This window comes from Perissodus microlepis, chromosome 20 (assembly GCF_051167445.1).
Source record: "Perissodus microlepis isolate ML-2025 ecotype Zambia chromosome 20, ASM5116744v1, whole genome shotgun sequence".
Lineage (NCBI taxonomy): Eukaryota > Metazoa > Chordata > Actinopteri > Cichliformes > Cichlidae > Perissodus > Perissodus microlepis.
Window position 1 is genome coordinate 26589427 of NC_140480.1, and position 26021 is coordinate 26615447.

The window sequence follows — 26021 nt, forward strand, 5'->3', positions numbered from 1 at the left end:
TATATATAAATATATATACATATTTTATATAAAAGGGTGTAAATGATTATTTTCTCATGTAACAATTGGCACAATGAAAGGAGACAAATGCCAAGCATTAGATGAAATGTATGAACAAAGTTAATGCTCCCTGGAACTCCCTCCCTGGAAAAACAACTCAAACAATAGATAGAGATCTATTGTGGTTTTTCTACTGATTACTGTTAGTATCATATTACTGATAACACAAAGCTAGCTAACCAGGAATATTTCCAACTGAAAACATCTAAAAGGATTATGTGTGATGACAATTACACAGCATTTGCGTTAAAAAAGAAAAGACTACACAAATGTCTTTAATTTCTAGCACCAAATACAGGCAAAGTCTGAATCTTTACACTACTAAGTCTATGAAACACCACCAGGGAGTGCTGTTTCCCCGATGACAACCTCCACAGAAACAGTTTGCTCAAAGTAGCCCATATGTAGCACTCACTGCTGCAGGAGAGGCTGAACATAAAGGCATTGGTCTTATCTCTGTTTGTGGATGGCTTGATAGTAAATGATAGCATTTTTCATCTTGCGATCCTCAGTTTTTGTGTGAATGTGTGAGATAAAAGAAAAAAAAAAGTTGCTGCGTGAGCAATGCAGTGCTACATCTCAGCTTTAAATCACTTCGAGGAATGAGTGCTGTTCACTAACGCAGACACCAAAGCATTCGCTGAAGTAATATATCTCAAATACCAGGGAGTTGTTGTTCTGGGTTCTTTTTGTAATTTTATACTGCAGGCTTTTTGCACAACAGGGATGCACATATGCAAAATATGGTTCTGTGATGCCCAGAGGGAACCTGCCTAACCATCCTTTGAATCATAAAAGGTGTGTTAGTCTGGTATTGCATTACAGTACCTGCTGGGTGTCCCCCTCTGTGTAAGGCAGCTTTGTGGACACATGAAACATGACCTCTTTGTTGCGGTAGTTGCAGTAGACAGATTCTGTGCCAGTCTGCCCGTGAGTCACATCTAACCCTCCGCGGAAACTGCAAGCACACAGAACCATGTCTAGGAGGATATTCTCCACCATCACTGCAGCAGCGTCACCACCTTTCATGTAGCTAGTCTGATGTAAATTGTAGTGGCATTATGTTATGAAATATTAGATGGGGGATATCGAAAGCTTTCAAACCACTGTGAGGACTTTACCCTTTAAAGTTATGCAGCTCAATTTTCTCTCCGAGAAACTCCAGGAATTCTACAAAGGCAGGGCTCTCTTCGTTGTTGCCAAACAGCTCTTCCTCTGAAGTCTGTAACAAATAAAATTAATTTTAAAAATAAATAAAAGAGCGAGCTTTTTGCAGAACGATGAGAACAGTTTGTATGAGCACTGCATAGTTTGCAGATAGGTGCCTAATGACAGTGACAATGCCTGAGAAGAAAAGGGAAAACTAATTATGGGTAGGTAAAATTGTTTTTGCTAAATAGTCAGCAGTGGCACAGTGAGAGCTGTATGTTGCAAGTGTTATTTTTTTCTGGAACAGATCACTGGGGTCAGTAACTAGAAGCGAGAGAACGTGTATCCAGTGTGTGTTTTGCACTTTTGTTCAGACACGGTGCATTTGCATTTGAGATAGCAGAGGTTGTTCCAATTAATTACAAAAGTAGGTAGAACATTTGAAATAAGGCTTTAGGAAACATTATGATTGTGATGGACTGCTGATTATCAATTGTCAGTAACTAGAGCGATGATCTGAATAAAAATGCCTCCTTTAAAACAAAGGGATGCTAACAATACCTGGGACAAGGTCCCACGGCTCATTTCACTATTTATGATTTGCTTTCTCTGTGCAGTGAGCCTATTTGATCGTGCCTTTCTCCACTTAGCATCCCTCCTGAATGTAAGAGGGTCTTTTCTATCTTTGTGAGAAGGCCAATTAGATCATTTAACATGTTTAACAATACATTTAAATTTCTGTAGTATTTGCAAAATCAAAAGAAAAGATTTCTACACAGTGATGTCTCGATTTAAAGATAGAAAAGCACTCAACACCTCTTTTGCCACCCCACATAGTAAACAAGAGGGCTGTGATTGCCTCAGAAAATGAGAGAGTGTGCTGAAGGCAGCCACAATGACTGGGCTTAAGTGAAAGCCGTAATTAAGACCACAGAGGACCAAGTATAATAAGCTTCCTTAAAAATGGATGCAAGTACTTCTACAGCACTGCTTTTGTACCTGATCACATCCAGACTTTATTGCTTACCTGTCCAAACTTTTGATAGATGACTCCAAACTTAAAATTGTTGCTTATCACATGTTCATCGAAAGTGACAATAAGTCTTGAAGCCTGCAAAAATCACAGATATAACATTAAAGAAGATGTATATTGCTATATCTAATTATATTTATCTGCATATATTATTTATTTCTCCTGTGTACACAAGATGTTTTTTCCTGTTCTTTTCTCTCTCTCGTTTTTCTTTTGCTAACATGCTTCAGTGCAAAGGTTGATAAAAACCTCAATCCCATTCAAAGATGTACTGAAAAGTTTGACTGAAGGTAATATGATGCTGCAGTATATTATTAAATATGAAATTCCATCATTTCCCCTTCAACTGTAGGATATTGCTTAAAGCAGCTGTGAAAAAATCTAACCAGATGCTGAAAGCTCATACTTCTGGGCCTAGAAAGAAAACCCTGAAAATCTGTGATCCAGAACTTACTTTGGGATAAAGGACAGGATAAAAGCGGTCCACGTTGACCTCTTCGCAGACAAGCTTGAATTTAAAAAAGCCGTGGGAAATAATGTCAGAATGTGCTGGAAGTGTCACAGCAGCTTATCTTTAGACAAAAAATATATAAAAATGGCTTCTTACCTTGGCCATTTGGACCACATTTGGAAACTCTGTCAGACAGGAAATGGGGATCACATCATGGTAGGTTTTCAGCTTGGTCCTGATGAAGCCATAAAGGAATTAGTGTGGGTTTTATAGCCATATAACACGAAGCAGCGTTTCTCAGAATCTGTCAGTTGGTGCAGAGATGATCCGGTATGGACCATGATCAAAGTTCCCCGCCCTTGCCTCTCTTTGCCTTCTCTCCCTTTCACCATCCCCACCCACTAACTGGCCTAAATAGTCCATCTGTTACTCTTCTGTGGAAATGACAGAGCTGTTGACACTCTTGCTGGCTTTACGACTCTTATGATAACACCCTGGGCGGATGTGTGTGTCCGGTCAATGCTGGGCAATTTAGGGGGAAAAAAATTACTCTGTAGCTAGAGCTTGTTGTTCACAAAAGAGGCAAAATCTTACACATTAATTACTTCAGATTATGAAGTAACCAGGCAGATTTAAATTGTTGATTTTCTCAGACAATTGGGCAACATTGTACTGAACCCTGCATGAAAATTAAGCGTTACCTGAGCATTAGACGCAGATGTTCCTGGTCACCGATCACCTCGTATTTTAGGGAGAACACCAGATGTCCAAGGACACTGTCCACTGAATAGTAATTAAAGTGTTCCTGAGGGCACAGCATACATTAGTACCACCATTAGTATCTGTCATAAAGAGGCACACGTGCGCAACACGGGTAAATGTGCTCCAGTTCATTCATTTCCTGTCTGAGTTCCTTTGTTTACTCGTCCTCTGCTACATGCAACCAATTTTGTTTACTGGTATTATGTGTTTGCAAGAACACTTGCAAAGTGTAATGCATCTTCATTAGCCACAGTGTGTGAGGTGCCTAATTGTGAGGCAGGCTTACTGTTTGTACTTTATTATGCAGAGATTTGCTTATTTCCTATTTGTCCCATTACTGTAATGAAGAAGAAGTAATGTGAAATATTTCATGACAGCAATGAGACTCATTTGAAGAGGAAGGAAGCTGTTATAATGAGAACATGACGTGAATATGACTTTGGCAGTATCACTGTGGAAGAAAACAAATCTCTGAAAAAATTGTAGTAATTTAACTAAGTAACTTAGTACAGTTATTAATGTTCTCATTAATTGTAATTTTAACCATGAAATAGAACAAAATTTGACTAATATAATGGGGGAGCAATGGGGGAGATATTTAAAATGCATCCAGCTAAATATAATCGATCAGGGACATCGAAATGTCACAGATGATATGGTTAAAAACTATGCTAAATATGGTAACTTACTCAGTTAAGTAGGTTTAAAATAGAGCTGCAGAAGAGGCAATACAAGGGGAGCCTCTTAGCCAGGACTGCAAATCAGCAAATGCAAAGCTGATTTAACTTAATATGCATACTACAGTTTACTTGTCAGCAGCTCCATGTGTTTCTGTCATGTACAGAGTAGCGAACCTTGCCCAGGAAATGTTTCCTGAAGAGCGTAGCCAGGGTGTTACATTCCAGCTTGGTCCGAGTGTTCGGGGACAGAGGCTGGAGAGGCTCCGTGTCTCCAGCCTGGCTCAGCTCATGGTTGGTCCCTTCAATCCAGTAGCCCCCAAACTGTGGCAGGAGGATAAGAGGAAAGGGGCTCTTTCTCCCCAGCACCTGTTTCAATAAAAAATAGCAATGAAACACAAAGTTACTTCTCAGAGATAGACAATGAACTAAAAATTTGACTTGAGAAAAAAATGAAAAAATGAAAAAAAAAAATTAAATTAAAATGAGATTAGATTAGCCTGAGTATTTACTAGTTTAATAAGAATGCTCGTAAAATTTCTGATCACAGCTTGTCTTTTGAGGCTTAAATGAACATTTTATTGAGACTTCGGATGTCTACAACACTGAGTCAACTGCTTTCAATATTTCTATGTTTTTATTGGAATAAAATAATAATAGTAACAATAATACTGCAACACAGCTTCGTACCTCATGGACACTTGGGTACGGTATGTAATCCTCCTCAGTCTGGAAAAAAAGAAAGAAAAATGCTTTTTTTCCTCATCGAAGAAGGACAATAACAACAAAATAATAACGACTTTACATTCCCAAAGGACACTGTTTCAGAGTAATTGCATAACAGTTATGCAATAAAAATCTGTTTAGCAATGACACAGAAATCAGCCAACAATGCACACCTTAATGAAAGTAAGACTATTTGGCACACTGGTGGTATAAAATGCTTCATCACTTTATAATTATAATGTGTTCAAAAGCCCCTTTCAGAACTTTAGTCTACAGAGCTTAGCATCCCACTTGCTTGTTCCTGTATGGAACATGGGCGTTTCAGTGCATTATGAAGAACACATTGTAATACTGAATGCTGAAATAATTGCCATGTCTGTCAGAGTAAGATAAGGTGGAGCAGCCGTGGACAGTGAGAATGAATAATTTGTGTTGCTACATGAAGAGTTATACCTTAAGAGGCGGAGGAAAGGTGCACCTCTGCTCATCCATCCTGTTCCCCTGTAAGAGAAGCAGGTTAGAAAAGGACAGGAGGGTCACACAAAGTGGCACGGAAGTCCACAAATACCTAAAGTCAAGCACAAAACCAATCTATGAACACAAACTGTGACATAAACAAAAGGCAAAAAAAATGATCAAACTCATTATGTAACAGCTCAGTTTTCCCCAGAGATGTGCAGCAGGCAACAAAGCAAAGTCAAAAAAGGGACAGATGGAAAAATACAGAAAGAAATCCATTATGGTCCTCAGAGTGAGGAGAGTGAAAGACGTTACAGACGTGAGTCTGGAAGCGACAGAGAACTTTATGAAACACACTGCAGAAAAGTGTGAATAAGAGTCTTGGGGTTAAAAAGATTTATAAGTGACAGTCGTACAACTGCACATGGGGTGTGTCTGTACGTGAAAAGAGAGTGAGGAGGATCGATGCAGAAAAAGAGATGCAGCGTTACTAAATCAAGGCTAGATGATGGCGCCGACCATCATGGAAGACGATGCAGTCATCAATACACTGTCCGACAGTGGAAATAGACAATCCTGCGTCACGTCCCATGCAAAAGAAGAATTACTGCCAAACATGAAAGAATAGTGTAGTGAATAGTGAAGCACCATTGTGACTGCAATTCATATTTTTTTAAAAGAAGATAAATGTGCATTTAAAAAAATAATGCACAGATGTTCTATTATAAAACACATGTCTTGTCATTGGGAAAGCATGAATACAGAAAACATCCTTCCAGAGTCTTCAGAAACCAGGAAATAGATTCTGAGGTGAGATAATGAGCTTACAGTTCGGCAAGCCAAAGTTTCAACCAGAACGTTAACAAAGACGCCGAGACAAACACATTGACAACACTCCTCTGAAAATACTCAAAATCCCTCTCATGTTCGGAGAGGTTATGAGTACTGCAGCAAAAGAGAGCCAAAGTGTTGCAGAATTAGGAAGAGACACTGGCTGGTTAGTTGCTTATTGAGCACAGCTTAGTGAGCCAAGACAAAATACAGAGATGCGATCTTTTATCATCTTACCTGCATCTTTTCAATCATTTCAAATAAATCTGGGGTCTGGAGAGAGGAGAGTAAGATTCAATGTTTAGGCTTCTTTGTCTAGAGTGCAGAGGTTAGTTTGCCTTTGACAGGCGTTAGTGAAGGTTCGCTGAGTTCAACACTTTAAAATCATCACACTCCATCCAGTGACAGAAAAAAACATCTCTGGAACACCGCCTTTACATGGTTATTGTTAGGGTGTCAGATCTCACTGCTATATTTGCAATACTGCATGATGGGATTACATTAATTCAAGATAATGTGTGTGCAACATTCTATGCACTGCTTATTAGACATGAAAAAAATCCTGGTATGTGCATTTGTGCCAATACAGAAAATGATGCTCTTTATGTTTCTGAGAGCTCTATTCACTCTTTACAACTGTTAATAACCCAACATCTTGCAAAACAAAAATCCAAATAGACTTTTTAAAACTTTTAGAGGGCAAGAGGTCTATATAGTCAACACTTTACGTCTACAGTTAAGGTCTCTGAAAACCCCTCAAAAAGTATAATAATGCAACATTTTCTGTAGAAGTCTTCTGAAAGATGCCAGAAATGCCTTAAAATTAACTAATTAGGTGTTATTTGATACAAACCTGACATGGTTAGGAATGTGTTTGAGCTGTTAAAAGCATGAGGACAAACTGACCTTAAAAGAAGCGTTAAAGTTTACATTTAGGAAAGCCTACAGTAGAGCAGATGTCGTAAAGCTGGTAAATTACACATTCTTAGCCAGCTGTTCCCACCACTTTTAAAACAGCCAACGTCTAAGCTCATATTTATTTTAATAAACATGTTACCTTATTGCAGAACATGATCTTGTCGCATCTCACTGTCACGTGTGACTGACAGGAAAATGAAAAATCGACCCCTTTCTTTAGAACGAACCACAGTTTGTCTGGACATCACATTCCAAATCGGCATATGTCATGTGAGCATAATGACAATAAATATTGCAAAAAATGATGAAAAACAATTGTCCGTGGACATATTGGTTTTCGGTAATTAAGTAAAAGGCTGAAAAGTTCAGCCAGTAAAGCCTGACAAAGTCAAACACTTTGTGTACAGAGCAATCGTGTCTTGGCTTTCAGTGTGACTGTGAGTAAAGTCCTCCACCATGTGCAAACAATAGTCTGCCACAAACCCTGAAAGTAAATAGCTCTGGGTTTAGCCAGAGATTCCCATATGGAAAACAAATGCAAATATTGTGTCTAATAACACTTATAAATTTACTATGATTTATTCATAAAAGTGGGACCTTTCGCATTATACTCACGGAACATAACAATAAGTATAACTTGAATAGGAATTATGTTACATTCAATAAATAGTATGAGAAGTAAGTGTTATAAGACTCATAAATCTATACACATAAGATTGATTATGAGTATGAGAACAATGGGACCTGCAATGCTTTGCTAGATATTATCTTTGGGCTTGAACAAAAACAAGTGTGCTATAAATGTAAACTCTCTCTCTCTCATATATCTATCTATTTATATATATATATATATATATATATATAGACAGATAAATATAGATATAGATATATGTAGATATATAGATATAGATATATATAAATAGATATATAGATAGATATGTCATTAGTTTGGAGTGACTGTCCGTGCCTTAACTTAAAGGTGTCCTCTCCACTTTGTCTGTCATTTGTTGATGTTTTGTATGCAGCATGTTCCTAAAATAAAGCTACTTACATTGCTGGGTTTCTTCCAGTGTGTCTTTGTCACCATTGGAGCATAGTTGTGTTTGTCAATATTTTTAGCCATTTTTAATTCTCCTTGACAAAAAGTCCTGCAGCTTCAAAGATGTCCCAGTGTCACTGACTTCAGCAGATTTGGATTAAACGCTCCATGACTGCTGTGCCTTTCTGAAATGGCAAAATCCTAGCTGCATCGCCGCTGTTTGCAAGCATCACTGACAAAGTGTTGGATCAGACAAAGTTGGTGACAAGATCCACAGAGTCTCCCAGTGTGTGCTCTAAGCATACAAGATTATCTGCAAGTTTATGTCTCAGGTTGCAGGCAAACCTGCTATTGCTTAAAGCTGAGAAGTAATCCTCTGACTGAAGCTGGAGGTGTCTAGCCTTCTGCTGATCCCTCTTTGTCACTCTCTATCTCTCAAAAGCATTGCAGGAAGAACTCCAAATTCTATACCAACCACCTCTGTCTTTACTACTATCTGTATCCTGGCTTAGGCTGACAGGTGGCAAGAGGTGGAGTCCAACCGTTCTACGGTCACAGACAACAGCTGCAACTATGTCCTGTTTACAGATCACCTATTACACTAGAATCAGGATATAGCATAAAGTAGATGTTAGAAAACTATGCAAACCAATAGTAGAATGAAAGTAATGAAAAGGAACAATCTTTTGATGAAAAACAAGACATCTAATTTTTTCAGAAATTGACAAAGAGGAGGCGATGAGGGGATCCCCAGGGAGCCAAGCTAGCACACACAGTGCAGGTGTAGAGCTCAGACCTTTCATTATGAGAGCTAATAGGATCGCCATTATGACAAGAGACAAATTAAACACGCATGGCTTCCTCTTTCTCCTCTTGACTTATCAGCTGCAACGCCGTACATCCTCGCAGAGCTCATTAAAACTTCAACCAGCTCCATGAAGTGGATCAGATGGATACACGTGAATGTGAAATTCACATGAAGTCTGGTTCTTTGTTCTGCATTTTCATTCCAGGGCCATTAAAGATATTTCCTGACATCTCAAATTTACAGAGCTCTGTAAAAAGTCACCCTGACTGGTGTAACAAATCAGTAAAAAAGGTTGTAAATGACATAAACGTGTTTTCATTAGAAAGCTCACCCACAATTACTCATGCAACCCTTTCTAAGAGCAGTGGACAACAGTTCATGATTATTTCAACACTTGGTTTTGGTATACTATTAAACTTATTTCTTTAAGCGCTACGGTTCTGGTGAGTAAGATGTTTCAGTTAGTTTTGTTTTGTTTTTTTTATCTCGGCTATTTCTGCCACCAAAATTTGAAAACTATCACTTTTAGAGTTTTGCATTACATCTCTAAGAAATCTGCAAGATTATTAATAGGACAGTTCAGTTTGAATCAGGCAATGGCCATAAGAGCTGATGGGGTTAATTGCAGATTGACCTGCTTTTCGCAGGGCTCTAATTAAAGTGATACACTCCTCGGAGTCTTGCTCCACTGAGCCCTTGTTGTACTACAGCACACCACATTACCACGCTGTCCCTAAAAATCTTTCCATGCTTTCCCTTTTTCTACTTTTTCCTCAATTAAAATGTGCAAAAAGGGGAAAATGACATAAACCAGAGTTGCTATCCTTAAATGTCTAAGTGTCAAACAAAATGTTTGACTAACTGGTAAGTCTGTTTTACCTACAGATGGTGCATGCTGCAAGGATCAGGAATGATGGTTTCAACAATCCAATCTCTGAATTCCTGAATTCTTAATCCCTTTCTCTTCCTAATCTCCCTGCTTTCACCAGATGAAGGCAGATTGTGAGAACTGTAAGCCCGTTCCAAAGTGTGAGGGATCTTTTGAAAGCAATCCGACACGAGTGACACTGTTCCTGTCGTTTAATCACTGAGGAGCTAGGAGCTATTCAGTTTCTAAGATCCCAAAATATCTCTGCCAGGTTTTCACATCAATCACAGAAATGCTAAAGGTAAGCATAAAGATTCTGACAGCAAAATAGATTTGCTACGGACGTGACAGTCAAAACAGATTTATTGAAATTATTTCCTCCTATTTCATTTTCACTTTTGGCCCTTTTGGCCCTACACCTTCAATAACAGCAATTTAGTATTTCCTCAAACCATTTTTGCTGAAAGAAAGAATATTAGTTCTAGTATAGCTGATTCATAAAGGCAAAAAAAAATGCTTTAGTGAACAGGAGGCAAGCTGAATGTGATGAATCTGAAAATGACATGACAGCTAATAAACCGCAGGCATTAAAGAAATGGAAGAGCACAAATCTTCACACTGAAGCTTAGCCTTATGAAAACCCAGAGGAAAATAAGCAAGGCTCAGGAAAGCATAAAACAACTGTGTAATAATTGAGCCCCACTCAGTGTTATCATGCATAATTGACATTCCAATTAGGTTACACCTCATGGATGATGATGGGCATGAAGAAGCTAGTGTTTTGATTTAAAAATGACTCATTCAGGCTTTGATTTGTTTGCTCTGATGGAATCAGGCTTGTTAGGCTTCAATTTAAAAATGGTCAGCATCCGGCTGACAATTTCCTTCTAAAAATAGATTTCTATTAATTGAATCAGTCAAACATAATCATCCAGACACAGAGCTCTGTGTGCTTTAATACCACAAGTTACACAAAAGAAAGCAAGGATAGAAATCAAAGTAACACGCCATGAAACTGGTACATCACAAGAACACTGAGCAAGTGCATCCAGACAAAAGCAAGTGTGGAGACAAGATCAGCTGAGACACGTTAAAAAGATCAAAGAACGAGGGGGTCACACAGAGGTCTTTAATATAGGTCAGCAGTCAAAGTGCAAACTCAATTTCCCCAGTCCTACCTTTTGAAATGGTGAGGCGGTGAATGGGAGCTTAGGATGGAGCAGCTGGGGCTCTAGAGTTGCAGAAATTCGGGGGTCACTCCCATCTTGTTTCCTAAAATCAGACAGATGGAAGACAACATTCAGTCAGAAAAGGTCACCCAGTTTGAGATCAAGCAAGAGGACAACAAAAGGTAATGCCTCAGGAAATGTTGTTGATCTCTTTTGGCAAGAAAAAAAAAAGTCGTATGGAGTGTACGAGGTACTTGTAGTGGTGTAAAGTCACCTTTTTGAAATTAGGTTACTGTTACATTGCTCTTTAAGTGAAGCACATTCCAACCTGACAACAAAATAAGGTCTAATTTACATCACAAAGTAATAATACATCAGTTTTTAATTGATATTAAATTTCAAAATCCTGTTTTCCAACTGGTTTGTTTGATCTGCAGCGTCATAGTCATCGAGGTTTAAATCTGTTGAACAGTATCAAATTTTATAGCTAAGTTACATCTGACACAAACCCCATGATTTCTTTGCTGTTTATGGTATAAGAAACAATAATTTCCAAAAGATTTCACCTTTTCTTTTATCACACAATCTACCTCACACACACCTCAGGGGTCTCAGGGAACAAGACCAATACTTTCACATTTATCAAAACAAAAGCATCTCTAATCCAGAAGAACGACACACTGAACAATACTAATGTGACACATCTTTTGTTCTAAACTCAATATCTCTACCAGAACAGCTTTCTCTCAGCATGATGACTGATCAATACCTCTGGTGAATATGGTGCTGTATTGACACCGACAACTGGTCAGTTTCCACAGCAGCCTTTTAATTTCTGCAATTTATTTCAGTCTCTTTCATATGCATACAGCGATTAATCATCACAGAAGAACATCTGAACTGATCACGAATCAGCGATAATATCATGAATTATGTGTATGTCTGCCGGCGATTATTAAAGTAGGATACGGCAGCTACGATGAAATATGTTCAGGGTGCTGCGTACCCCAGCAGCTGAAAGGCACTACACTCCGCAAGCAGAGAAGTATTACTCTACACCCTCAACAACTCCAGGGGACAAAATGGAACACTCTTAATGTGGCTGACTGTGCTGACAAAGTATTCAGTTATCTGAGTGAATGTATGGAGCTGCAGCGGATGGTCGGATGCTGAGGTCGGAGCTGCTCAAGAGGGACACTGGCTGAGATGGAAATCGGGTTTCACATGCCCTGAGAGCACTCACATTCAAATTTAGGTGAAGAAAACAGAGCATGAATCATTAGTACACCCTGCTGCCGCCCTGCTATTACACAACAAGTGAGTCTTCAATCAAGAAAAGTCCCGCAGCAAATGAAACTGGAATATTTCTAAGCTCTTTCTCAACAGGCTCACACGAAGAGCTCTCCCAAGGGAGAACAATATAGGAAAAGGCATCAGCTGTCCTGAACTCTTAATTAGAACTAATGCTCAATTGATCGTCAGGACACACACACACACACACACACACACACATACACACACACACATTTAATTATGCAAAATGAATGAATGGTTTAAGCAAAATGTATAGTCCCAAAAAAAATCTAGGTAATACTAGAAGCATATGTCTCCCTATAGGAGTCATATTGTGCACACATTATTATTCTACAAAAGACAGTGTACTGGGAATTTATAATATGCATACACCACTCCAGAAAAGTATCACAAAAACATGCATGAGGGTAAAGTCCAACAAATGTCCAGCATGAACTTGTCCTTCATCATAAGCATGTGAGGCAGCACAAATAACATGCTGCTGCTCGCAGACACCTGCTCGGTTCTATGTAGGACTACCATGTAAGCTGTCCTGCGGATCAGTTTGCAGCATAAAGCCACAGCCTTATCCCAACACCACAACAAATTACATAACACACCCCATCTGGTTGGCAATGCAGCACAAAAATCAGCCGTGTGAAGAAGTCCCTGTGTGTCATCTGAGCAAACTGATGTCCTGCATGGAGCAGAGCAGGAAACTTACTCACACAGTGGTGTGGCAGCTGTACACTTGGCGCTCCCCGGGAAGTCAAGCCAGTGACCAGCACTCGGACGGATAACTCACCGTCCACGCTCCTTCCAGAGTTAAGCTTCTCTCTCCCTCGTACTTTTCTCTCTCTCTCACTCTCTCGCTCTTATTATTCTTAATTCTCCAGCTCCAGCCCGATCACTCGCTGATTCTCATCAGTCGTTCACCTGCTGGCCTCACGCTCAGCTCTTTAGACTATCGCACACTCCCAGTGAGCATCCTCTCCTATTCTCCTCCCTCACTCTCCCTCCTCCCACCCAGTCACACACACACACGTGCACGCTTTAGTTGCCACTTCCTCCATCTCCACCCTCTTTGTCCGCTCTGCAGCTCTCACACACAACCCGATACTCCAAAACCTAAACTCGACACTAACACCCACCAACCCCCCTAACCAATACCACTTACAATCTCCCTTATCCCCCTTCCAAAGAAGGAGACACCCCCCCTCCCATTCAACTGAGAACTACTGAAGTCTGCAGTCAAAAAGAGAAAGCATAGATTGTTAGGGTAAAGGGGGTTGTCTTCAATCCCCACACTGCCTCACAAGCCTGCTCGGGCTGTTGCTGTGGCAACCAACGTAAGCCACACATGAAAAAAAACCCACCCACATGCACATTCATGTTCATTATCATAGGACTTGAACAAGGTGATTATGTTCAACATTAAGCACCAAGAGATGAGCAGACATCGTAGCCTCCCCCAACACTCATTGTGCAGGATGAGAAAACATTTGTGGAAAGGTTTTTAATTACTGTAATGAGTCTCATTTAATCCCCAGATACATGTGCATTTCCGTCACTTAGCTGACATCCACAGTTCCCAGCAGACCTCCGACTAATGTCACCAATAGACAGATAAATCCCTGCTAAATAATACTTTAATGCAGAGGAGTGTCAATCTATTGTTCCTTTACTAAACCTGAACTACCAAATGGTGTGTGCGTGTGTGTGTGTGTGTGTCAGACATGAAGAGATAATAAAGGATTACAGCACATTCATCATACTGTGAACCATTTAGAGCTGTGTATTGTGATAAAAACAAATAATCCTCTCAACTCGAAAAGCTTCTTGGGTTAAAAAAAGAGAAAAGAGCGAAGTCTATTATATCATTAATACAAACTTTGAAAAATGTCCAGATTACCAATAATCTGCTGAGATGCTCTTTCGAACTGTGACACTAATGTCTCTTTCTCTTCTTAACGCTTAAGTGAAGAAAATCTGGTTCTTTTTTTTAAAGGTCCCAGTGACCTTAGGTGTAGGTTTAAAAAAAATGAAAATGTGAAATGTGACAGCTTTGTTGCGAATTATCCGATAAGAGCAGATACTGCTTAAATGTCCCGCTTAAAATCTGATTACCATGAAGTTAACACAGATTATTTGATCAGATTTCAATCAGATGAAGGGCATATGCATTTACAATGACAGCTTGAGACATAATTGAACACCAAATACTGACAAAGAAAATAGTAGAACTGGAAAAAATTTATAGCCACAAAGAGCTTTTTTTTAAAAAAATAAAAAAATAAAAAAATCTGCTGTGGACAGTGATAGTTGTTTTTAAATTGACTGCATCTTTTCTGCTTCAGCATCCTCAGCAGAATCAGTAAATACCCTGTAACTGACCCAAACTGCAATAGATTCCCATCCCATTAGCCGCTGAAATGGCCTGTGGTCACTGCTCTCCTACCCCCATATCATATCCTCTGAGAATTGCTGCTGCGCTAAAAAATGTCCTCATCTTCCACGCCCTCTCTCTTCCAATCTCACTTTGAGCTATTTTTCAACCAAGAAGAGTTTGATAATAATCCAAAATCCTTTGAGACATAAAATCAAATAATCCCAGAGCTAAGTGAATCCTGTAAATCCCACAGGATGTTCATTATTCCTGATGCAGGTTTCATTATTCTATTAATATTTCTATTTATACAACAAAATATTAAACTTCTTATAATTTAAATGTGCATCACCATGCTTAGCAAAGTATGCCCTGCAAGCAGCTAAGAATGTAATCTGTATGATGTGTGTGGGAGGCAACATGTGACCTGCTAGTGACCTAAAAGGCTAGCTAAAGGTTTAATCACAGAAGCATTTCACATCAGTTACACGTCTGAGGTCTCCGGCAGGCAAGATGGCTGCTCTTCGGAAATTTGAATTAATTGTTATTTATGCATAACAAGTATGTCTCCCACAGGTTGCGATTTAATTAGTGGTGGTCGACCTCAGGGGGGTAGAACAGGAGGGCGGGCAGGGACTGTAAACAGCACTGAGCTGTAAGAAGTACAGCACTGAACGAATGACTGGAGGCATATCTCCAACAGACTGTCTACATAGATATTAATATTAAATACATAATACAGTTCAGTGTGTTCAGTGGTGAATTATGTCAAATATTTTACTTCATCAGCTGTGTTAACTGGTAAAACAGAAGCGGGCAATGAATTTTCCCAAGCGGCCACATGAGAAACTGGGACTGTTATGGGGGGCTGCAAAGAAATATATTATAATGGTGCGAACCCCCACAATAGTCCTAGTCACCCATGTGGCGTCTCGTAAGAATCAGTTGTTGTGACATAATATTAAATCCAAAATCTGAGAATCAAAGTCTATCAGAAATCCTTCATCAGAGTTCCTGCGGCACAATGTCGGAGTGTTCTCGTGTTGTTTTTGGATATGTTAAACCCTGCCTCCCATCACTCTTAAACAAATTGGCTGTTTAATCAAGCACATAATTTGTTTGCAAGGCAAAGTAGGAGTGCCAAGTGCAACTCAACTTTGAGGAAACTTTCCATCGCTATAATGATATCTCTGCAGTATACCTCTACAGAACCCTACTGTGACTATGATTGTGATGTGGTTCGATAATTATACAGCATTTTAAGTGGGTAATGAGGTTATATTAGAGGGTGGGGGAATAAAGCTGCTATGAGATGTAAGCTTATTCAAGTTGTTATTCTCTCCTGACATGAAACTCTTTGTGCTTAAGTGTCCCAGTTAGATGCAGAGTAAACAGTAAATATGACCTAATTATAATAATAACATAGTCTTTCTTAAAGGTGATGTACATATACAACATTCAGAGCTGGATGTTTCATTAGAGCACTCCTGTCTTCGGCCAGCGTGAGCCACACCTCCCCACTTCATTTGTCACTCAAAAAACAATTAAAAAAAACCCAGCTATTAGGCCTTGCCCTTTTTTGTGAGTTGCAAATGAAGTAGGGAGGTGTTTTTTTGTTTGTTTTTTTGTCAAGTATCAGGTTGTTTCCTTTTAGATTATTATTATTGACATCATAAATCATGCTTGTTGAGAAGTATTTTCACTGCACTTCTTAACTCCAACCTTGCCTTTCCTCTACTTCCACACTAGAGGGGTATACTACAAACAAAGTTCAGCTCAGCCAGGCTTTCTCTGTGTTAGCTTGCTCAACAAAACTTAAAACAACATTTGGAGAACGTGGTTAGCAGAACGGTAGCTAACGACTTTGTCTGTTAAGCCGGGCTTTCTGCTTCAGGCTCACAAAAACCATGGAACGATCTCCACATGAAACGATCCCTGTGAGTGCAGCCTGCTCCAATCAGACATTATCAGATGATGATGATAAGATTAATGCTGCAGAAAATTGTTAATCTTGCACCTTATTGCACAGAGTGGTAAAATAAACATTCTAATTCAAGTTAAGAGCTTTATTACCAAGTTTGGCTCTCTGTGCTGCTGTTTATTTCTAAGGTGTAGGTGCACATTAGAGCTCTGAAACATTACATGTTACTGTACCATAGCCTAATGTTTGAGCCTAAGGACACGTAGAAATTGCTTTAGTTTGTTGTCAAAGTGAAGTTTTGGGCATTTTGTTGCTTGAACAGGTGATTTTGGTGTGTTGTGTTCTGCAACTCTAGCAGTGTAAAAGAGAATTAGCGGCAGATTAGAATTAGGAATAATGATAGCTATCCATTTTCTGCTTCATTAAATTAATACATGCAAACTCCTATGATGATGTTTATATAAAATATATTGCCCCAGTAGATAATATATGTTGCAATTAAAACATGCTGTAAATGAAAGAATCTGCGAAAAGGTTTTCCAGCTGTTTTTAGATTTAAACACATGTTCAGCATAAGTTACCGCAGTGATATAGTCAGATAAAAGGAAAGCTACTTTCGTGACACAGGAAACTCTGACTTTAAGCTCAACATAGCCCTCTAAGCCAATAATCTGGTTTCATAATACATGCCTAGGATGGAACAGAGAGCAGAGGAGAATAACAAAACAACAGCAGAAACTCTCACACTAAGCTTTGCGGTTTTACTTTCCAAATGTGCTGTAAGAGGTCAACCTTAGTATCTTTATAAATTTGGTGAATGCCAACACATTTCCAGGTACTCACATTAACTCAGATCCACTAACATGCACATATGGATGAGTCGGCCATAAAAACGTAAAACAGCAAAAAAAACAGAACAGTGTGACATCATTTTCTGTGAAAGATGCTCCATTAAGTATCTAATGAGCAAATAGCTGCTTGCTGCTATATTAATGTTGGATTCAGATATTATAGTATCTTTGAACCAACACAGAGCATACTGTGTTGTAAAAAAATACTGAGCATGTAAAAAAAAAAAAAACCCGTCCTATTCTAAATGTATTTCAAGACAAACAGATTTTCTCATGAATTACATTTGTTTGTGATGGTTGACAAAAACATTTCTAGTCAAATTGTCTCATGTGTCATTAACTGTGTGGACGAGTCATCCTGTTAACCCAGAAAATGAAGGAGAATCTTCTAATGTGGTTAATGTTGTAATAAGCTCTACTGTAACCCAAACCACAACTGTTTCTGGGATATAACAAAGTAGTTTGGGGGTACTCAGACTGAAATAAAACTAAAGATATAAAAGTCAAAACCTAAAAGTTAAAGGTCACAAATGAACACAAAAATAAGCGAAGAGAAAACACAGGAGTTACACTCTGTTCCTGAGGCATAATCCTGTACGTGGTCCTTAAGTCCTTACGCAGCTCTGCAATTGTATCCTTATGCAATTATAAGTTGTCTTGTTGAAGGACAGTGTGTTTCCCTTGGGGTAGGGTTAGGCAGCTGGAGTTCCTCCTTGGATTCTTAAATACATTTCACATGTCGTTCAAAAGGCTTCTTCAGTTCTAAAGCTGATGGGGAGTCACACCCGCAGTTTAATACTGCTAGAGTCTAAATATTTGGGTATTTTCATCAGTTTTTTAGAAGTGAAGAAGCCTTTTGGGTGAGTGGTGAAATCTAAAAAAGAAGTGTATTTGCCTTCAACGCCAGAATACCATAACATGGAAAACTGAGAAGCTACTAAGGCTACTAAGACTTTTACTTCAAAATGTAAAGGACACCAATTATTTATTTTAAAAACATGCTGTTATGCTATATTTTTGGTATTTGCAAAAAGCTTGAGGGAAACATAAGCTCAGTTCTTTTTGATTATATATTCCTGTATCTTCACAAGTTTGCTGAACTGCTGCTAGGTACACAGCAGATAATATACAACGTGTCTTTTTGTGATGACAATAGTTAAAGCCAGAGGTTTGATCTCATTTAATTTGTGCACACAGTTTACAATCTCACAGCACAAGTCATTTATCAACTGCACCATACGTCTTTGTAAATTTATATCCATATAAATGTATGACACAGACCCAACAACCACATTCTGCCGTAATGTTTGGCTTCTTATATATCAATATAACACTGATGATAAAGAAGAGTAGTACAGCACAGAAGTAACTTGACCTGCTCAAATGCACACACAAGTCCTCCAACAGCCAGAGACACAAGGAGTTACAACACAAAAAGTCCTTGGAAATGGCTGTGTTCCCAAGGACACCCTCCCCTACCCCCTTAAACTGATTTGAACTACTCAAACAAATGGCAGGATGATTATCTCTGGTGTAAAGTCATTTCTCACTCAGAGGCAATTTTTCCAGATGAAAAGATCTGACTTTCTGACTTGCTTGGAAAAAAAATATGTTATTTTGCTGGAGGTTATATTAAAAAAATATGTAACATAATTCAAACGATCTTATGAGTCAGCTTTGTGTCTTAATCTGTGTGCCAGAAGGAAGTAACAAAAATAAACATATGAATTCCCCTAATCTGTTTTGCGAACCGGTTTCTGGTGCCAAGCAAATACTGGGAAAAATTTAAAAAGCAGATAAGTCTGAGAAGCTTTCCATTCCCCAGGGAACTGTTCCTCTAAAAGACCTTTTATACAAAAAGGCAGATAAGGAAATCCTAATCAGCAGTTCCTAATAAGAAACTAGAACACAAATGGTGGTAAAAAAAAAAAAATATATATATATATATATATATATATATATATATATATATATATATATATATATACTGAAAACTTCAAAAGGTTCAAAACCTTTGTTAAATCAAAAGCTACAGACGAAATAAATCTGGAAATAAAATGTCTGTGGAATCTGATGCACGAGGAGGCTCTTTCTCTTGAGTCTACACTTTCCCTCATAGCTAGCCCTATTCAGTTAGCAATAAAAGGCCAGGTATAGCAGGTGGTATTGAATAAAGGATGTTCTCTCTACCAATGAGTCCTGATTTTCAGCTTCCTTATCTCTAACAATGTCACTGTGCAGATTTCCTTAGAAACAAGCCGTCTGGGAAATCACAATCAGGCAGATGTGCCTTTTCTACAACAGAAGGTCACTCTAGTGTCCTTCTATGCTCTTTTGTGCTTGACATATTGGAGTTACTAGTGTAGTCCATGACACCTAACTTCATACGGTTTTATCTGTGTACAAATATCCTATCAATCAGGAATTTGTTCGCAAAACTTCCGATCATGCAAGATTTGTTAGGCCTGGGAAAGAAAAGGAAGAAGGAAGGAAGAGAATAGAAAAGCCTTGAGTCAGCCTCCTCCTCCCACTGGCTTAGCTCATCATTTCTGCATGACATCTGTCAATAAACAGGCCCCACATCTTTAAAACCTTTCCTGCCATTTTCATACCTAAACTCCTGTCTTACGCAGTGTGACTGCAGCAAAGCAACTTGCAAGCAAATAAGTGAACTTTAAAATCGCTGGAGGAATAACTAAGTACTGAAAATCTCAACGAATCAGATAAAGCAAAACGGGAAATGTCAAGTCAAAGTTGCCTGGGACTCGTCTCAACCTTCAGCAGCCGGCTGCGTTCTGAGCTTTATGTTTTTATAAGACATCTTCTGCTGGGCCTGGATGGTGGATGACATTTTAGGAATTGGATTATTGAGGTGGTTTGAAACAGGGGTGAGCTTGTCACTTCGGTGCTATATTAGGTCAGACAGCAGGAGACACACAGAGAAACAGTCAGGTCTGATCGGCCTTGACAGTTTGCTCTCCCAGTATGTCTGCTTTTCCAGACGACTCGGCTTGACATACATGGATGAGCGCGCACAAGCAAGCTGACACCGAGACCGTTTTCACAATGCAGCGGTGAGCGCATGTGCAAAGGAGACAGTCAGACGATGATGAGGAGCGACATCTCTTGGGAAATCAGTGTACACAAACAGAGGAGTGTTTACAATGACACCTCTTAACTGTTTACAAGTTAACCTCCCCCAAAAAGACAGCAGGGATGAAATAGGCCTAGGATTTAGAAAGCATCATAAAAATAGAATAGAAACTCACATCAAACAATTGGAAATATATAGCAAGGTCATTCAGCAGAAGGGAAGAAATGAATAAAACAGTAAAAAGCAGATTTGATCACCGTGGGGGAAAACATGCACAGATGCCCATCAAGTACACTTGTTTACCTGACTTACGGGCTCATTAAGTGCCAAAACTATGCACTACTAACTTTGGCCACCAGAGGGCTAACAATAAGGGAACCAAAAGACAACAAACACACAACAAGGCTCCATCGTTTTGTTAAATATGCATATGAAATACTCATATTGAAATGATAATTTAAGTCTAATATAGTTTGCTTACAAAGTAACTTCAACAAACAGGTCAAAAAATACAGAGCATTACATTATTATATAAAAATCCTCAAGCTCGAGAATCAAACTTCTGCAAGTTGCATATCATCTTTCACATACTGAAAAAAATCATCTTATACATTTCAAGAGGGCAGCTTGAAATCAAATATATACATTTTCCTATCTTTAATTTATGCTATTTATTGATCTAGATTGTTTTAGATTGAGTTGCCCCTTTTTATAAAATGTTTTATTTTATAAAAATAGTTTTACAACTCAAAATCATCTTGAAACCTTGTTGCAAGTAGTCTCATGTAGGCACTACTTTATGTCTCCTGAACTACATTATAATTTATCTGAGACTGTTTACATCCCCTCACCCAATGACTACCATGAGCCTCCCATCACATGTACATTTGCACACTGATACAGCTGGCAATTGTAGTACAGGATAGAGAAAATAGTAGTTCCTACATGGAACTGCTTACAACAAGGTTTATAGATGTTTTTTTTAGGAACTAGGTCATAAGACATGGCTGCTGAGTTGTTGTTGTTGTTGTTGTTTTTTTATTCTGTATTTTGTTCTCTTGGTGCAATATAAGGGAGGGATGGGAAATGCCATTTAGTTTTACTATATTCAGAGAAGACAGACATCTTTATGGCTAATAGCTCTCACACTGAAACAATCTATATGAATAAATGGCACTGCAAGCCGGAGCAAAAATATGTAAATGTAATTTTATCCCTTTCATGTTCATGTTAAATTCAGATTTATAGAGAATGCAGATAAAGCTTTGCCCTATAGAGAAGTCTAAGAGAAGTCTAAGAGATGCATTTAAAGACTGCTTTTGCAAGAAACAAAGCTTGTTTAATGGGCAAGAATAAAAGACTCATTTTGTTTCTTTCCACGTTTCAAGCAAAGACCAGTGCTCTATAGCCTGATTTTTTTTTCTTGCCAGTAAAAGTGGCACCTAAGGGTGGTTCAAAAGTGCAGACCTGTCCAGCATGAAGGTCAGGTGAGCTGAAGCATGGATGAGAGAGTGGGATCTGTGGTTTGTTTTAAAGAATGGGCAGTGAGTTATACAACCCACAGCCTGCTACAATAATCCATGCTGCTCCAGGGATAGGAGAGCAGAGTGCACTTTTTACTTGGATGTATGTTCACATGTGCTCAGTCGAGAGAGGAGAGATACTCTTATACAACATCTCAGTATAGCCATTATCCACACTAACCCTTCTCTCCCATTGCGTCCCATCGAGGGAGCTTAGCAAGGCAGGATTATCACCAATTACAAGCCTCCCCTGCAGAGTGTGGAAACTGGGTTTGAGGATCATGAGCTTATTGTGTATGACCCACAATGACCAGATGAAAGATGATCATTTAAGATTTAATCAGCAGCAAGTGTGGAAAGACTTCATCTTAAGACTTAGTGATATTAAATGCATCAGGTCAGCTCTCCTGTCATGAATTACAGAATATTCTACCTAATCATTGGATCTATATTGTAAACAGTATGAATACAACAGAAGGATAATAAAGATAATCCTGTGTATGTATATTAAAATCTGTTTCCCAAACGGCTGGGGAATCATGCAGTTCTTATCAGCATTATCTAAAGTCAAGTCAATGAGAAACTCACCAGAGTTTTCTTGGCCTTCCGATTCGGAAAGGTGAGCACGGCATTTTGCTGAGTTCTGTTAAAGTTTTGCTGACAGATTTTTTACAGTTTACAGTTCAGATTTCCAGCCATGTCCAACATACAGTTGGATGCATGAACTGTCAGTGCTTGTTGATTTCAAAAAAAAGATTGTCAGATGGCACTTTCACAGTTGCTTTATCCAGGCAACGCCAATGTTGCTGATAAAAGATGATCTGCCCCGCTGGGTATAACCAGCGATCTTAATGTAAAGTAGCTTTAAACACTGCACCAAATTTTTCAAGCAGTGCTGAATTATTCCCTGATTTGAAGAAGATTGCCAAAAAAACGAGTATGACTGATGAACTTGTATTATCGTATCTTGGCTTTCTAATGCAGGCCCCACATTTTCTATTTGCAGCGTCACCTCATCCAGTCAGATGCTTCCCCCTCCTTCCCTCCTCTTCACGCCCAGAAGTCTTTTATCTCCAGTGCTGCTTTTGTGTCCTGTTTTAGATCCTCCTCTTCATCTTTATTTTGGTCCGGAGTTTACTCTTCTTCTTTACAAAGAGGTGCAATCATTCTGTCTCAGGCAGCAGCAGCTGATGGCCGGACGACAGCCTGTGCAAACAAGCTCAGCCACTGCTGAGTAATGCAGGCCTGGCTGGTAAAAGATATCCTCCTGCATTTGTATTCCAGAGGGAAGGCAGGATGATACTATGGTGGAGCACTGTTTAATGTGCTGCATTCAGACAGAGGGGGACGAGGGCCAGACACTCATGCCACCACACCTAAAAGCTTTCAGAAATGGTGTCATGTATCTGCAGTGGCAGGAGGTGTGCATGCTCAGATCCCTGCATCTCTCCATGTGCCACTCGCAGCAGCACTCCAACCTTGCCAGCACTGCAGAGATGGCAGGGCGGACTGGGTATCTGTTTCCCCGCTGCTGCCCATCTGCTTTAACTTTTACAGGCTCATTCATCTTACTTAACTCGACTCACTGCATTGATTCGCACATTTAAAAATTACAAAGCTGGTGTGAGTCAATGACATTGATCATCAACAGAAGAAAGCTTTAAGATTTCTAACTTTAATTGGCTGTGTTTGCTTATTGAAACGAAAGGAATGTCATTTATTACAGAAGGAACACGTACCATAAGCTTCTGGCCTTGGAGAATGTCTTGTCCACTCTGAAAAACAAAAACAAACAGCAGCTGTTACAGTCCCAAATAAATATGTTTAATTTAATGTGCTTATGTCGGCATTTCCTAAAAACAAGTACATTTGATATATTTTTTAACTTTATATCAAATAATTACTCAAAAGTCTAAAAACAAATAGGAATATAATACCTAGTAACAGGTACATGTAGTTTCCATTCATTTGCCTTCCTGCAAGTTTACTCAGATTAATTTAAAGTGCACTTAAAAAAAAAGTTCAATGAAGTGAAAGAGGTTGATTATGCATCAAGCTGGGTTACCCTGAAATAACTCCTGCCATCTGTTAAAGCATCATTTCCCAGAATGAAGGAATAATTATTAGTCTGGTGTTTTCTGAGACAAAGTGAATCATGTTTCAGTTTAAATCGACGCTTTCAGGCTCAGTGCACATTGTCACTCCAAAATAAACTATCATCTGTCCTTACATACTCTGGATAAACAGATTTAAGCAGGAGTAATCACTGGAAACAATAACCAGATGACGCAGGGTTGGGAACTCCGGGGATGAGAATGTAGAAACCCGTTTTTGCCAAAAGATGGCACTGTGCGTGCAGCAGAAGATTAATCCTAACGTGCAATTAATAACAAACTGGGCTTGCTCTGCTCATCAGACAGAAAGATATTCATCATGATAATCAAGGCCATGTGGCAAGATTTAAATCACAAGACACACACAAGAAAGACCAATTACTTCTACTGTGAAAACATCACAAACAAAAAACTACAGCTTTTCTCGGGCTGCAGCGTTTAAGTATCTAAAAGGTGAATATCTGGTTCTGGTGAGTAAGCTGCAGATATTCCTCTTGTGTGGTTAGAAAAGAGTAAGAAAGAATACCTTTTTTATATAATATGTTATCTTACATGCTTTCCTGAGCAGTGCTAAAGATGATACACCACCTGACGGTGTAAATTAAATACAAATGAGCCAACAATGCGATTGATTTCCCCCTCCTTGCTGACTGTGTCTCTCATGACATAGAAAGGAGACATCCCGAAACCTCAAGCTGGGTCTCTGCCTGCTCGCACTCTGTATCTGCCAATAAGGCCACCATGGTTTAGAACTCTTACTCATCCTTCCGTGGAGATGATTAGTGTGCATGGCACAGCAACACCCGGAGGAGCGAGCATTTCTGGAAAGTGACTCTTGCTCTCTGAAAAACAGAAAAGCACACAGAAAACGACCATGCCACAGTAGCTAAACTTGTGAAGCTGTAGATGGGCATTTTTAGCATTTTGACCATGTTCGCTCTGATAATGTGTAATGCTTCAGGTTGCCACTTAGCATTTAACACTAACTACAAACTTCAGCTGATGGTGAGGAGAATATTAGAGCTGTAGCAGATATTGTTGAATAGCATTAGAAATATACACATTTTGACCAGATGGTGGCACTGTAAAGTCAAACTCATTACATGCGCTATATTAGTTAAAATGTTATATTACTAGATAAGTGCATACATATTACTAGTTTTATTCTTCATATTTAGGAAAAAAATGAATGGCTCAGTACAGTATCATAACCATTCAGCAGCATATAGACATGTTGCACTAACAGTAAAAAAAAAAAAAAAAAAAAAAATTATGACAATCCATCAGTTTGAGATATTTAAGTCTCGTAAAAAGGGAAAAGACTGATTAAACATGTCATACTAAGAGTCATAGGCCAAAAATCACAAGCATACAGCTCAGAAATCATTCTGGGGAAGGAAGTCCAGTTTCCATTCATATAAAAAGATCTCTTTATTTCATTGATTACCAAAAAATCCCCAATGAGGTAACTTAAGGACCAAGGGTTTAAAAAAAAAAAATCGTACTTCTTCTTTTGTTTATGAGAAGTTCTCAAAAACTAAATGAAAGCCTAAAGCTTCCTCCTTCTTAGAAAACTGCCTTACTGAGAGGAAACAAGCCCTGAGGGGGTTTGTTTGTTCATTGCACTGTGGAGTCACGAATCAACAGACTTGTGTTGTTACAGTAGGTTCTCGCCTGATTCCCCTCAGTGCAGAAGCTCACTCATCATTTTCAGCCCCAGGCCTTCAAGTGACAGATAATGGCACCCAGATGGAATTTGTGGTGCCGTTTTATCTCAAATCTACCACCAGTGTTGATTTCACCGAGCCTAACAGACACGTGTCTGTAGATAAATCAGCGCTCCATCTTAAATGGAATTCATACTGGTTCTTAGGAGAGAAGAATAGGGC

At 38.9% G+C, this 26021-nt stretch overlaps 1 protein-coding gene across 12 annotated transcripts in view; it reads right to left on the minus strand.

The window, feature by feature from the left end:
* Positions 1 to 26021, minus strand: part of LOC146364684 (rap1 GTPase-activating protein 1-like) — a 42838-nt gene that overhangs the window by 8487 nt on the left and 8330 nt on the right. For 3 of the 12 annotated variants that reach the window (XM_084918344.1, XM_084918343.1, XM_084918339.1), the window contains exons 1-10: positions 6386 to 6421; positions 5312 to 5359; positions 4823 to 4861; positions 4310 to 4501; positions 3395 to 3498; positions 2850 to 2928; positions 2697 to 2750; positions 2237 to 2320; positions 1182 to 1282; positions 889 to 1018 (exon numbers count right to left, since the gene is read on the minus strand). In XM_084918344.1, the coding sequence (XP_084774470.1) occupies positions 889 to 1018; positions 1182 to 1282; positions 2237 to 2320; positions 2697 to 2750; positions 2850 to 2928; positions 3395 to 3498; positions 4310 to 4501; positions 4823 to 4861; positions 5312 to 5359; positions 6386 to 6403 (849 nt within the window). In that variant the 5' untranslated portion in view covers positions 6404 to 6421. Of the gene's footprint in view, positions 1 to 888; positions 1019 to 1181; positions 1283 to 2236; positions 2321 to 2696; positions 2751 to 2849; positions 2929 to 3394; positions 3499 to 4309; positions 4502 to 4822; positions 4862 to 5311; positions 5360 to 6385; positions 6422 to 7205; positions 7224 to 10959; positions 11054 to 12971; positions 13347 to 22606; positions 23461 to 23757; positions 23794 to 26021 lie in introns of those variants that run through there. The other 9 variants (XM_084918341.1, XM_084918336.1, XM_084918338.1 and 6 more) reach the window with 8 other exon arrangements.